The 14347-nt window shown below is 44.4% G+C and overlaps 1 protein-coding gene across 5 annotated transcripts in view; it reads right to left on the bottom strand.

The window, feature by feature from the left end:
• Positions 1–14347, bottom strand: part of Sel1l3 (SEL1L family member 3) — a 107167-nt gene that overhangs the window by 16390 nt on the left and 76430 nt on the right. For all 5 annotated transcript variants that reach the window (XR_015636708.1, XR_015636709.1, XR_015636710.1 and 2 more), the window contains 4 exon segments: positions 13273–13400; positions 9353–9436; positions 687–777; positions 468–552 (listed from right to left, as the gene is read on the bottom strand). Coding sequence is in view for 2 of the 5 variants with exons in the window: in NM_001427327.1 (NP_001414256.1) it covers positions 468–552; positions 687–777; positions 9353–9436; positions 13273–13400 (388 nt within the window). In the remaining 3 variants the exon portion in view is untranslated.

Here is a 14347-nt window from a genome sequence, read left to right as displayed (position 1 = left end):
CACTGAGGGCTACTGCCAGAAGCTAAGGGCAAAGAACAAGATGGGGGTGAACCTGAGGTTCTCCCCTCCTCCCGAGACGCAATCTTCCAACAATGCCTCCAATTGGTAGACATTCACCCAAATGTCCTGAGCAATGGAGTCTGGGCACAGTAGCTCCTGGAAGCTGCCCTCTACCCAGAGACCAGAGTGGAGAGTCCAGGAGCCCCTCTGTGAGCACAAAGACAAAGGACTAGGCCAGGGAACCACATCATAACAGCAAATGTCTTGGTTTGGAAGAAGTTGTCAGTTTGCAGGAAGTACACAGCAGGGGGTTGACAGCAGTTTAGCCATGACCTTAATAGCAGACATTTTTCACTTTCTCCCCTAATTGTTTAGAAATATCACACTCTGTGTCAAACTGTTAGATGGTCCCTGTTACTAAAACCTCCCCCAACCCTCCAGTTTAGCACCTGTTTTTCTATACATACCAAATGAAGGAGCATCGATTTGAAAAACAGAGAAATTATAGTATCGCCAAACACAATTAATGCCCAAGTATCTCCCAGCCAGGTCCTAGGAGGCAAAGGAGAGAGAAAGTTAATTCACTAATATTTCGGCCCAGTGACTAATTTGGCCCCGGTAAAACTCAATTCATTATCTTTAACCTCATAGCTTCTACTGAGAGAAGAATAGATTACATTACTTACTGGCCGCTCCTCGCAGATGTGTGCTAAATTTGTCTGTGACACTTCAATTCCAGTTTCTGCTGCTAAAACATAATACAGCAAAGCCTCGTGCCTAAAAATAGATGATTAATAATAAATTTCATATAGTGGCTCTTACTAATACTCAAAGAGCTTTATATTCAGACATAAGAGGGCACAAAATAAGCAGTTTTTTAAAACCACAAAATCATGAGTTTTTTTCCCCCTTTAAATAAATACTGTTGTTAAAAATACTGCCTGCACTGATTTATTTTCTCTTAAAAGCTGAAGGAACAGATAAGGCCGGGAGTGCTTGATGCAACAGCTACCTCTACTGGTTGAAAAGGCATGTGGCCATGCTGGCTGGGGACTTTCTTCAGGTCCTAGGTCCCTGAAGCCTTCCTTCATCATTTAGGATGAGTGGTATTGAGAAAAATCCCAGAGCTTTACAGCCTGAAAGGCTTTCTGGGGCTTAGAGTTCTAACAAGCTTAATTAATCTGGGCTTTTGTTGTGCATTAGAAGTTTGACAAAAGTAGGCAGGTTTACAAGTGCTTGAGCGTTGTCAAAATACACAAGAAAATAGATGGTGAACACAGTAAATAACTTTCTAGGATTTCTGCAGGGGATTGTCACAAGGCCTGGGGCTATACATCCTACATCAGTGGTCCTACATCCACTGGGAGAGGGAGGGCAATGAACCCAATGGCTCTGGAGGATGAGGTCGTCATGCCAACCCAAAAAGCATCAGTAATATATGTACCACATGGTCACATATACCACCTATACACCTCACCCGTGGGGTTTACTCTAAAGGGAAAAAGCAGAGCTATGTACAAGGACTTCATAGTCATGGAGTTTGTGGGAGGGCTGCTCATATAAACCATAAGAAAGAAAACAGGAAACAAACATCTAACAACTAGTGAGTGGTACAGATACTCCATGTGTAGCTGCTTTCAGATGTGGCCATTCAGAACAGCACAAGATGGTGGCTGGTGCCTGCCCATAATCTCAGCACTTGCAAGGCAGAAGGTGGGGGTGGGGATTCATAGTTCAAGGTCATTCTTGGTTACCCAATATGTTAAAGGCCAGTCTGAGTGATATGAGACCTTGCCTTAAAAAACAAACAAACCTGGGGTCTGGGCTTGAAGCTCAATTGTTAGAGTGCTTGACTACCAAACACAAAGGTCTGGGTTGCAAAAAACAAAAAATAACAATAACCAGAAAGCATGTGTTTGCACTCATGCACACATGCAAATGCACACACAGAAGACAAAACTCTTCTGCCCAACACTAAATTATCTCTCCTTATCTATCTCAGTTGGTGAGAGTGCATGTAATTTTCATTTTTTTCTTTTTAATTACCTGCTTCCTTAATTATGTATATGACCCAATTTATGAGTAAAAATGAATCATAAGTAGTTGTTTCAGAAGCTTATTCTTCACTCAGAGCTGTTGGTATTGGTGACACTTCCTTCATTTTAGCTCTACTATGGAAGTGGATGGGGGAGGGGAGAGTATGGGTGAGACAAAGCCAGGTAAGCAGACTAAAGTCATGTCTGTGACACAGCTTTGGGTCATCATGTCTTGGGACAAAGAGGTGTTAGGAGGTCAAATTAGGGTGGTTAGAACTTCAATCAGACACATGTGGGCCATGGGCCCTGTGACTAAACAAGGAGTTAATTCTTAGCTATAAGAGACCCAAGAGAGCAGACCTATTAGCTGTGACTCATGCTAAAGAGAGACAAGGTCAGCTAAGCAGTGTCCCCTGCAAAGACAAGAAACAAGCAGGCAACTGGATGGCAAATACCACAAAGGCCGCAACACGATGCTTTGGTATCAGATTCCCCAGAACAGAGCTGCCCCAGAGAGCATATCATGTCAGTGGAACTCAGCAGAAAGCTACCTCCTTCAGTAACAAGGTTCTATTCTTACATATTGTCTGTCTGTCTGTCTGTCTGTCTGTCTTCGTTTTAAGATAGGGTTTTATGTATCTGTACACCAGGCTGGCCTGAACTTATTCTGTAGCTGAGGGTGACCTTGTCTCCTTTTTTCACTTCCCAAGTACTGAAATTACAGGGCTGTATCCCCGCCACTGGTGCTGGGGCCCAAGGCCAGGGCTTTAGTATGCTAGGCAAGCACTCTACCAACTCGGTTACAACCTTAGCCCTCTCAACATCTCAAATTGCTTCAGAGACACTTGGGTTGTACTCATGCCTTGGTTTCCACCCAAAAGGCACAAGAACCTGGTGAGGTACCACACGCCTTTAGTCCCAGCACTCTGGAGGAGACAGAGGCTGGAGGATATCTGAGTTTGAAGCCAGTTTGGTCTACATGAGGAGCTCCAAGACAGCTAGGACTACAGAAGAAAGAGGAGGAAGGAGGGAGAGAAGGAGAAAGAGGAGGAGGAAGAGGAGGAAGGAGGAAGAAGGAAGGAAGAAGAGAAAGAAGAAGGTGAGGAGGAAGAGGGGGAAGGAGGAAGAAGGAAGGAAGAAGAGAAAGAAGAAGGTGAGGAGGAAGAGGGGGAAGGAGGAGGAAGGAAGAAGAGAAAGAAGAAGGTGAGGAGGAGGAGGAAGGAGGAGGAGGAGGAGGAGGAGGAAGAAGGAGCAGTAGCAGCAGCAGTAGCACAAGGGAAGGACATGATATTGATTTTCAATCCAAGGTCAAGATCTGGGCCATGAAGAGATGGAATGTGGTTGACATTAAAACATAATGTTATGAGCTTCTCTTGTGCAAGAGAAACTTCAGCCGGTTGTGAGAACTGAGTGAGAGGTGAGCTTAAGATTGACATTCTACATAAGAGCAGACCTAGAAGAAGGCTTCTAATAGTACCTCATCTCTCAGGTTACCTTGGTGATGGGGGAGAAAGGAGACTTCTGTTGTCCAATTATTATATAAATAAACCAAGAGGGAAGTTTACAGGACTCTGAAGCATTTCCATCAAGGAAGAACTGAAATCCATCAAAATGAGATGTCTAAAAGCATCTAGGCAATATAGGTGCTCAACAGAATTCACCTCATCTTCCCTCCAGCAGAACCAATCACCTGATGCCTGTGTAAGGGATGAGTCACTCCAGGCTAACCTTCTCCACTTACTAAAATGTTGGAAGGGCTGAGGAGACAGCTCAGTGAGGAAAGGGCTAGCTGTGCACTCATTAGGACCTGAGTTCAGATTCCCTGTGTCTACCTAAAAAGCCAGGCATGACAGTATGTGTTTGTAACCCTAGAGCTTGTGAGGATTGGGGTGGGAGAGAACGAATACAGGCAGATCTCAGGGACTTGCTGGGCAGACAGCCCAGGTGAGATGAAGAACTCCAGGTTCGGTCAGCAGAACCCAAGAAATAAGGCGGAGAACAAGAGATCACTAGAAGAAGCACCTCATTTCCACCTCTGACCTCCACATAACACACACACACACACACACACACACACACACACACACACACACACACACACACACACACACAGACCTTTCTACATGTAACCTCCCAGCACTCAGTTGACAATCTCAACCGACATCATGTGGAAGCATTATTTACAGATATCTCTACTCCTGCACTCTGAGACAAGCTTTTGCTCCTCTTCAGAATCCAAAAGGCAGACTTCAAAGCTCCCCTGTTCTTCCGTTGAAGTCCCTCAAGATTGAAAAGGGCAACTAGAATTCCCATGCATCAAAGCACAACTCTTCCGGGACAGTCACTGTGACAGAGAGAGCGGTGGGCACGAACAAGAAGGGATTCACAGACAATGGACTGAGACAGTTTCTATCCTCTCGCCTCAGACTGGCATAAAGAGTTCTTAGCACTTTCCTGATGATGCATCTTCATAACGGCTTATTTGAACACCTGCTGTGAATGACGGGCTTGAGCATCTCTGAGTGGCTTCTCCAACAATTATACTATTTCCTCTGTGCTCTTTTGTGCTAATGCCTGAAGCAGCTCAGACAAGATGAAGGGGAAATAATAGTAATAATAAACCAAACCAAAAACCCAACACTTAGAGTCTCCGGTGGAATTCTTCAGCTTGGCGTGCTTCTCTGCCAGGAGCAAGGCAACCGTGTACTGGCTAACCTCTAGGGCTAAGTTTGTGGGGTACATTGATGACAAAGGGCAGTCAAACTCAAAGATAAAACAACACAAATAAAGCGGACAGAAATGGAACATGACAGCTGGCCCATCCTTGCTAACTCCTTCCAGTGTCCGAGGACCGCCTCGGGCATGACAACATTATCTTCCGAGTTGTGCCACTGCAGCAAAGCCCGTTTCTCCATCACAGTCTTCTCTTGGAGAATCCCACATAAATCTTAGAACAACAGAAAAAGCCACAAGCACATCAAACTGACACAGGCAATTTGGAAATAACATCCAGAGGCTGGGGACATTGATGGATGCCTTAGTTCTATTACAGCAAAATAGAAGGCATCTCACAGTCGGGGGTTGGGGCAAACACTGTCTATTTCCTGTTTACCTGTGGGGAGGGCTGGGAAGCTGGGAGAGCAGGAAACCTTAGAAGCACTTTGCTCCAAATATATTTTGACAAAGATCCTCCCACTGTGAAGGAGATAGATGATATTTTTTCCTGTCAGACTGAGGCCTCAAATCCAGACTGATTGCATCAGCCATACTGGCAAGGGCGAGGGGGAACAGAGACGCGTAGATGAGGGCAGGACAGCAAAGGGAAACCATTTGGGGAGGCAAGTAGCATTGCTATGTGAGGCTGGACAGGTAACGGATACCTCTGCAGAGGTGCAGGGACCCCACTGGCAAGTTTCAAGCCACACGGGGTTTCAAGACAACAAAAAGGAAAGACAAACATGCATTAACAAGACAGCCTTGGTGAGTGACAGCTGTGGATGCGCCACAGTGCTATCTAGAGGCAGGAATCGAACTGTAGAGACATGCCCGCTTGGAAAAGCGGTGGAAGACTATATAATGATCTTAGTAATATTAAGGTCGGAAGTAGGCCAAACTAAACCCACTGCATACAAACATCCATGGACAGAAGAGTCTAAAAGCAAACAAGAGGTGGGTGCATAAGAAGATCCAGCCAAGGGGTATGTACTTCCAGGTCGTAGGGTGGAGCTGCTGCTGTTCAGTCTGGGAGGGACATGCATCATAGGATCAGAGCACTGCCTCCTCACCTTTCCTTCCCTTCCTATCCTGTCTTCCCTCCTTCCCCATATAACCCTGGCTGGCCTGGCACTTACAGAGATCTCCCTGCCTCTACCCACTGCCTGCTGGGATTGCTGTCACACTCAGCCATCTCTCCCTTCCTCCCTCCTTCCTTTCTTCCTTGATGAAAGATTTCACTCAGTTGCCCAGGCTGCCCTTGAACTGACTACACAGCCCGGACTGACTTTGAACCTGAGAACCTTCTGTCTCAGGTTCCTCAGTGCTAGGATCCAAGGCATGTACCCTACCCCTGGTTCATGTACGATTCAAACTTAAGGACAAAGGCTGCCCTAGGTAAACACGAGGTGGAATTTGGGATAACACCGTGCTCCAGGAAATGAGCTGACCGCCCTTAGCAGGGATCCTTCACCACCCCCTCTGTCACCACCAGTCTGCGTGCCAAAGCTATTTCCCCACCAAGGGCCTCCAATGAATTCAAAGGACAATAGGCGGCCACCAATGAATTCAAAAGGTAATAGGCCCCATCAATGAGAAATAACCAACTCATGCTGTAACCTAAAGCCTGCACCCCGAAACAGTATAAATGGTGTGGGCCTTTGTTCTTCGGGGTCACCTCTGTCCCAATTGCAGGGTCACCCCAGTGTACTGGTATTAATAAACCTCTTGTTTATTGCATCAATCTCCATCTCTGTGTTTCCATGAGTGGGACCTCCCTGACGTAGGGCTGATTGGGTCCTATATTCACACTCATTTTCTTAGATAGAGTAGACCTTGTTGACCTTTACTGTTAGCTTCTGAACTCATGCTGACATAACACACTATTTTGTGTGGGTCTCTATTAAGTAAACAAAGGAGAACCAGTCAACAGATTCAAACCACATCTTCAGTTCACAAGCTTGGCTCCCTTAACTGGGTTTCTGAACTATCCCCCTTTCTATTCTTGTCATCAATTATGTAAGAAGTAGATACTTTGTCACTCGTAATCCCATCAAACAGAGTGTCTTAGGCTTTACATCTCTTAAGAGTTGTTCTTGTTGCAAATGGAATGGCTTAAATTTTCCAACCTTGCTCTTTTTTTTTTCTTTACTTCTGCTTCTGTAGTTTTCTTTGCTAGAAACTCTGCTCCATGCATGACTAAGAGGACCTTCTATCCATCCTTCAGGGCTGTGTTCGCCCTAATTCTGTCGCTAAGATTTCCCCAAGCCTCCCTAGCCAGGTAGCATCATTTCTTCATCCACATTTCCAAAGACGTTGCCAACATCCTTCATTCTCCTTAGTTAATTCATTTAGCAGTTTCTGAACGCTTCCCAGGTGCCCCTACATGCAGGGCACTAGGATACAGGCTGTGACAACCAGCAAGCTAGGAGCAGGCGTGCCCCATGAACAAGAACAGGGAGGAGCTGGGCAGGATTCCTGCCTGGGTAGAAGAAATGATAAGGGCAGAGGCTTGGAGTCAGACTGAACATGGGCCACGTGAGAAAACACAGTGTAGAAGAGGAAGGACGGTGAACAGCTGAGAGACGACGTTTGCCATCCTTGTGGCTGGTGGCAAGGTACCCTATATTTAGGTACTATGCTAAACTTTTGCTTTTCTTTAAATAATGCATTTTTTATTCTTTGATAGTATTTTTTCATACAGTTAAGGTTTTAAAAAATTTTTATTTTTAATATTTTTAATTGTGTGTATGTGTTTGTCTGTGTAGTAATGTGCACATGAGTGGAGATGCCCACAGAGGCCACAGGAATGTACGATATTGCCCTGGAGTTGGTTGTGAGATGCCTGATGTGGGTGCCGGGAGACAAGCTCAGGTCCTCCGGAGGAGCAGTGTGTGCTCTTAAACTCAGCCAACCTTCCAGCCCACGAGAGTGAATCAGAAACGCACAGAGGGCAGGAGTCCCCTTCTTTTCCCCTGCGACCTGTAATGTGTAGGGGACCCCGTGCTACGGCTGGATTTTAAGAAAGAAAACGAGCCGTGCAACGCCCCTAATCTTCCAACCCTTTGTGGCAAGTTTTGAAATGTGTGAGCTGAAGTGTTTTGTGAAGTTTAATTCAAAAGCAGGCAAGAAAACAAAACCATCAGCAAACCCTCTGTATGGAGAGACAGTCCTCAGTCATCTGAGGGTGTGCTGCAGGCCTGAATGTGTTCATAGACACGTTCCTCTTTGAGGAAAACACCACAAAGGAGCACTTTGATAACTGGGTGCTTAGTTCACCCTCAGAAGCTTGGGAGCAGAGTCAGGGAGGTTGGGAAATAAGTTAAAGTTAGATTCGAGGAGGTTTGGTTTGTTTGTTTTGCAGTCCGGGTTTTGCAGTGTAGCCTTGGCTAACCCGGAACTCACTCTGCACATTCAGCTGGCTTTGAATTTGCTGTGATGCTCCTGTCTCGGTTCTCCACAGTGCTGGGACTAGAGGCCTGCACCACCACTCCCAGCTCCGGGAGTTGAGATTCTTATGAGGTAAATTTCACTTGGGAAACAAGATATAACACAACACAGACATGGCAAGGCATGTTCATGGTTGGGGACAGTTCTCTCATTTAAAGAAACATCTTCCTGATCACGAGAGGGGAAGCTACAGATAATGAGCTGCTCCGGGATGACAAAACAAACATTTGTATGTGGTGCTTTTCCAAGAGCTTCATTTCCCAGCATGCTTTGATTTAAGGTCCTTGCTCACTGATCTGTTGGTTCAGCTATGGACCAGAAGGGAAAATGGCATCCTTTTGGGTCTATGCTTTTATTTTTAATTAAGGTTCGTATCAGAGTGTGATCTATTCTAGGTCTGGTCTAATGTCTTTGAGGCAGTGGACCGAGGGGATTTCTGATGATTTGCATATCCATTTTCGTTATTATGGAAATACCCAGATCGTTTAGGCAATAAGCCGGCCAAGAAAATGTGGCCCAAGGGAGCAAAGATGGAGTGCTAGGCTCCACAGAAGAAAGCAAAATGGGGGGGAGGAGGCAGGTGGTGCTTGGAAGCTGCCCACCCACAGATTTATAAGATCTCCAAACAGTCATGGGGTTGCAAAAGTTTTCTCATCTCCATGCAAAGCTCAGAAAGGGGGCATCTGTTAGTGAGTGACATCCAACAATCCTGGGTTCCCAGGTATGGCCAACTATTTGTGAAGGAGACGCACTGGCCTTTCTTCTTCCCACCAACCAAGTGGGTATGCTACTAGTCACTTGGTAGGGGAAAGAGAGGTCTTACCCAGGACTGCCTTGTAGTTTCTAACTCTACAGCCAAGAAAAACAGGTTTGAGGGAAAGAGAAATTGGCGTCTGCGAGTTTCTCAACTTGATGAATGTGGACACTCCCCCCTAGAGAACTAATTTTTGTGTATAATTAAACATGGAAATGCAATGTTTTCCAATCAACAGCCAATCAGTCTGTGTGACTCTGAATATCATTACTGGGAGGCTGTGATTTCCCTGCAAATTGCTTTTTGGGTTGCATTTTAAGGTTCCTTCTTCTAAGACTATGTTGACAGGTTGAACATGAAGGGGTGGGGAAGTTTACTCTGGGGAGGGCCCCCAGCTTACCACAGACCCTCCAGGTAGGCATTGAGGCCTTTGCGAATGACATGTCCCAAGTATCCGTTTTTCTCAGCCACATGTTTTGCCCATCTGAAAAAGAAAGGAAAGAGAGGGGAACCTTGCAGGCTGCAGCAGATTAAACAATCACCTTCCCTCATACGATCGTCATAAATCCCACTTGGGGAATATTTTCTTGTTTGAATTTTTATAAAGCAGCAAAGCAGAACGGAATATTAAGAAGGTAAAGAGAATACATCTTGAGAGCTCTCGTTCAACGTCCTCATTTATAAATGCTGAGTAGCACTTGGCTGTGGAAACAAAGACATGTACCACACATGCTAGAGCATTCTACTGACAGAGAGACATCTCCGACAATTCTCCTAGTAAACTAAGATTACTGGACCCGTCAGTACAGCCCAGAGGTACAGCAGTGGCTTAGTACGTGTCAGGCCTTGGGTTCAATCCCTGGTACCACAAAAAAAAAAAAAAATACTGACATATGGTACAGTGGTCAAGGCTCCTGTGTTCTTTAATCTGCTCCCTAATGTACCCTAGAGGGGTTATTAACAATTAATTACTACGTTGTAATCTGTAGACTTAAACCACTAAAAAAAAAGTATGAAGTCTTGCCAGGTGTGGTGGTACCAGCACTTGGGAGGTAGCAGGAGAATTTTTGTGAGTTTTGATGCCAGTTTGGTCTACATAGTGAGCTTCAGGACAGCCAGAACTACACAGAGAAGCCGAGCTCAAACCAAGCCAAACCAAATCAAAAGTGTAAAAATGAATAGCTTTGAGTTAGTAGAAGGGAAAAATAGAATAAACTATAAAACAATTAATTAACACAAAAGAAGGATAAGAAAAACAAAACAAAAGATGAAAAAGGAATCAGGTAAGGTAAACAGAAAATAATAATATGGTATATTTTAAAGGTTTATTTATTTTATTTGGTATGTATGAGTATTTGTGTGTGTGTGTATCACGTGCATGCCTGGTACTCTCTGAAGGAAGTCAAGAGAAGGCACTGGATTCTCTAAAAGTTATAGATGCCTGTGAGTCCCCAGGAGTGTAGTAGGCAAGAACAATAAGTGCTCTTAGATTTTAGAGCCAAGTATATTTACAAACTGCATTAAAAGTAAATGGGCTAAATATGCCAATTAAAAAGTAAAAAATTAAAAAATGTTTACTCCAAATTAATAAACTCTAAAGCTGTCAGATGGAATCATTCATATAAAACTCAACTCTATGCTGCTTATAAAAAATTATACATTAAAGAAAAAAAGTGATACATTAAAGGACTGAGAAAAAATTAAAATAAATGAAGACTAAGGCCATGCCCACTAACAAAGATAAAAAGAACATTGTAAAATTATACAAGAATTCTGGCTGGAGAGGTGGCTCAGAGGTTAAGAGCACCTACTGCTCTTCCAGAGGTCCTGAGTTCAATTCCCAGCAACCACATGGTGGCTCACAACAATGTGTAATGGGATCTGATGCCCCATTCTGGTGTGTCTGAGGACAGTTACAGTGTACCCATGTACATAAATAAAATAAAGAATTAAAAAAAATTATATGAGAGTTCACTCAAAAAGCAAAACAAATCTATGTGATCCAATTATATAAATTCAAGATATACAGTATAAAATTGTCTATAAATATAAAGAAACAAGTTTAAGTCTATATACAGAGAGAATTCTAACACATTTCTTTCAGCAAATGGCTTAACAAGCAGGGCAGGAAGAGCAGAAGGAATACAGAAGCTCTGCACAATGTAATCAACAACTTTGGTGTAGACTTTGTGTGCAGACTTTTGAACAGAGTTTTAAAGACAGAAGAAAGCTTCTAACAGAACTGTTCATACACTGCTCACCAAGAATGCTTCACAAGGACGGAGGTCACTAGAATATGCTGTCTGATCATCAAAGACAAAAGAGTACTAAGAAAATCTACACCGCGCCAATGTTCACCCCAGATACCCTACATAACAATGAGAAAAGGCTTCAAATTAGCCTAAGTTTTATCACTAAGGCAAGGTCAAGATGGATTTGATCCCAGACCTCTTTAGGAAAACATCCTTTTAGAGAGCCAGGCTACAGGTGAGACGTAGCCAGAGGGGTGTTTCCTTTTTCCTACAAAGGGTGAAATATCTTAACTTTGTAGGCCACAGGCGGGCTTTCTTTGTTTTCTTTGTATCGTGTTACAAATGCAAGGAGCTTGCAGAGCCCAGCCCAGCAGGCAGCAGCCCATATCCCATCCATGAGCCACAGCGGGCCAGACTTTAAAAGGCATTTTGGGTAAGCTAGGGTCACCCTCCTTAGTGGCTGGAGAGGCGGGTCAGTAGTCAAGAGCACTTTTTGATTTTGCGAAGGACCCTGAGTCTGTGCCCACACAGGGCTCACAATTGTTTATAACTCGAGTTCCAGGGGATCTGACGCCCTCTTTTGACCACTGTGGGCACTGCATTCACACAGTACACAGGTGTACATGCACGTAAAATACAAAGGAGCGAGTCCTGCTTGAAAATGAGCCTCCTCACCTATCTTCGGGAAGTTATTGCAGGATTTGTGCCAGCAAAACCCTGGCAAGAGGAGGACTGGGAAAGGGCGGGTCGGCCTGGGAGCACTGTCAGATGGGAAGATGGGAGTGCAGGGTCACACACTGTTCCCCAGAAAGACTCCGGGAAGATAATGCTGAGAGATCAATTGCTAGAAACCGCTGTGTATCTGGGCAAACCAAGGCGGGATTTAAGGGACACACGAATTTGATCAAGAATCTGGAAAATGATGGAAAGACGGCTCAGCGGTGAAGAGCACCCACTGCTCTTCCAGGGACCTGGGTTTCATTTCTAACCTCCACATCATGCTTACGACTTTCCATAACTCCAGTTCCAGGGTGCCGAACCCCCATCCTGGTCTCCTTGGCCACTAGGCATACTACATCATATACAGACATATACGTGGAGGAGAACACCCAGACACATAAAATAATAAAATAAGGCTAAAAATAAATAGAGGTTTATTTTTTAAATGATATAGAAAATGATGCACACAGACATATATAGGAAACAACAATAATACATCCTCGAAAGATACTTAGACAAGAAAGAAAAAGCTAGGATAGTGTGACTCATGGCTTTGCAATATTAATTCAACCCTGATACTATTTTAACCAGGACCAAAACCAGGAAGGATCCTGGAAGGTAGCAGAGAAAACCGTGACTCTGTTTCCCAGGAAGCATCCCTACACAAGGCCTGCAGGGAAAATACTAAAAACAGTGGTAAGGACGCGCTGCCTAGAGGTAGGGGCCAGGAAGGGATAAGTATAGTCAGGGTCTTATTCTATGGACCAGGAACTGGAATGGGGTGAAGGGTGGAGGCAGGGGTTGCTTGTTTTGCCTTGCTGAATTTTTTAAATTAAAAATTTAAAATACTTCTCCTATCAACTATTTGGTTTTCTTTTATACACGAATTGTAGGTTTTAATTTTATTGGTTTCACCCACATGTGTGTCTGGGTAACACATGTGTGCCTGGTAGCTGAGGATGTCAAAAGAGGGCCTATGGTTATGAGCTGCTGTGTGTGTGTAAAGGACTCGGGTCTTCTGCAAGGGCTGTAAGTGCTCTTAACCTCTGAACCCTCTCTCCAGCCCTAGCTGGTTTTATTTCTTTTAAATCTACACTCACGTGTAACTGATAAAGGTAAAAACTGACTTTTAAAAGGTGCGAAGAGACAAAGAAATCAGCAGAAAGGGGAAGGAAGTGGGAAGAGGAATGAAATGAGAGAGGGTGGGAGGGTGGAGGGAGGAAGGGAGGGATGGAAGGAGGGAGAGAGGGAGGGAGGGCAAGAGGAAAAGAAAGAGATCCCTTTTATTAGGCAAGGTGAACAGAGGACACGGCTTCTCAATGGAAGGCAACATCTGACAGAATCTTACACAACAGCTTTCTCCGGATCTCTAGGGAAGGTCTCCAGGTTTCCGGTGATATAGTAAAGAGAACACCACAATGTCCCTTCGATGTGCCCACCTTGTGCAGCTTTATGGAAGTATTCGCCAGCTAGTGTCTGTAAAGAGAGATGAGCAAGAGTCCCTCTCATAAGTGCACAGTCCTCCTGGCCACACTGGCTTCAGCAGAGCCAAGGGCAGGAGGTACCTTAAGGCCAGCGCTGTCACGGGCTTATGTCTTCTGATTCTTTAAAGCAAACCAGGTCAAGAAATAGTTCCAAAAAGACAGCCCATCCCAGAGGCCCAGGATATAGGATGTCTCCTAGAGCTATTCTATTGATTAAGTTTAGCCAATAAAGAAGACACCATGTAACCAGGAATGTACTACGGCCTCACTGGGTCCTCACAAAAGCTCTTGCATGCTCCATGGAGGGGCGTGACAGGAGTCACACCGGGTGACAACTCAAGCGTTTGCTTTCGTAACCTTGCTTAATACCTTTCTTTACGCTCATGCACAAAAACCACTTCTAGTGGCAAAGTGAGAATTAGAACATAATGGGGAATAAATACACGCTCACAGATGTGTAGGAGGGGTACCAGACATTGGCAATGCATAAAAATTTCAGCTTTAGTGCAGTCGGGGAGGGGTGGAGGGAGGAAAGACAACAAACGTTTGGGATGTGTGTGTGTGTGTGTGTGTGTGTGTGCGTGTGTGTGTGTATCTATGTGTGTATGTGTGTGTGTCCATGTATGTGTGTGCATCTGTGTATGTGTGTGTGCATCTATGTATGTGTGTGTATGTGTGTATGTGTATGTATGTATATGTGTGTGAGTGTATGTGTGTATGTATGTGTCTGTGTGCATATGTGTATATGTGTGTGTGCATCTGTGTATGTATGTGTGTGTATGTGTGCATCTATGTATGTGTGTGTATGTGTATGTATATGTGTGTGAGTGTATGTGTGTATGTATGTATGTATGTCTGTGTGCATATGTGTATATGTGTGTGTGTATGCATCTGAGTATGTGTGGGTATATAGTTGTGTGTGGATGTGTATGTATGTGT

This window comes from Rattus norvegicus, chromosome 14 (assembly GCF_021556685.1).
Source record: "Rattus norvegicus strain SHRSP/BbbUtx chromosome 14, alternate assembly SHRSP_T2T, whole genome shotgun sequence".
In the NCBI taxonomy this organism is placed as follows: domain Eukaryota; kingdom Metazoa; phylum Chordata; class Mammalia; order Rodentia; family Muridae; genus Rattus; species Rattus norvegicus.
Note: the sequence above shows the minus strand (reverse complement) of the source record. Positions and strands in the feature narration are given on the sequence as shown.